This window comes from Penaeus monodon, chromosome 19 (genome assembly GCF_015228065.2).
Source record: "Penaeus monodon isolate SGIC_2016 chromosome 19, NSTDA_Pmon_1, whole genome shotgun sequence".
NCBI classification, from domain to species: Eukaryota; Metazoa; Arthropoda; class Malacostraca; order Decapoda; family Penaeidae; genus Penaeus; species Penaeus monodon.
The window spans coordinates 47,859,525-47,860,079 of record NC_051404.1 but is presented as its reverse complement, the minus strand read 5'-3'; the positions used below and the strand labels follow the sequence as shown (position 1 = coordinate 47,860,079).

Genomic DNA, 555 nt, shown 5'->3' with positions numbered 1-555 from the left:
AAATTAACCAAATTCCTTTTGATTACAGTATGGTCAAGGAGGCTATCCACCAGGGTCATCTGGACCTCAGGGTTACCCTGGTAGTTCCTCAACACCACCAGCTCCCGGTGCAAAGGGCTATGGGACGCCCCCACCTCCTTCGTCAACACCTGGGTATCCTCAGTATCCACAAGGACCACCTCCGCCAGGATCACAAGCCCAAGGACCTCCAGTACCTAGCAGTCAGCCAGAATTCAACCAAGGGTCACAGCCGTACTCGGGCACCACGCCAGCATTCACTTCGACACCTTCCTCCACAACCCCCACTTCCACACCCACGAGTTACTCGGGGCCGCCATCACAGTATCCAGGTAGTGGTGGGCCCGGCTCTCAACCTTTCCAGATGCCGCCCTCATCTGTCCCTCAAACATCAGCCACGCCCACCCCACCAGGACCCCCCGGACCTCCTGGACCTCCACAGTCTACTACTGCTCCTCCAGCTACTTCAGCACCAGGAGCCCCGCCACCTGTTGTAACGTCGACAGCACCATCAGGCCCCATAATGTATCCTGGTGG

General features: G+C 57.8%; 1 protein-coding gene across 1 annotated transcript in view; it reads left to right on the top strand.

The window, feature by feature from the left end:
* LOC119585280 (basic proline-rich protein-like) overlaps nt 1–555 on the top strand; it is a gene marked incomplete in the record, with an annotated part of 9,575 nt that overhangs the window by 6,053 nt on the left and 2,967 nt on the right. The window contains 1 exon segment of the mRNA XM_037933954.1: nt 29–555. Coding sequence (XP_037789882.1) covers nt 29–555 — 527 coding nt within the window.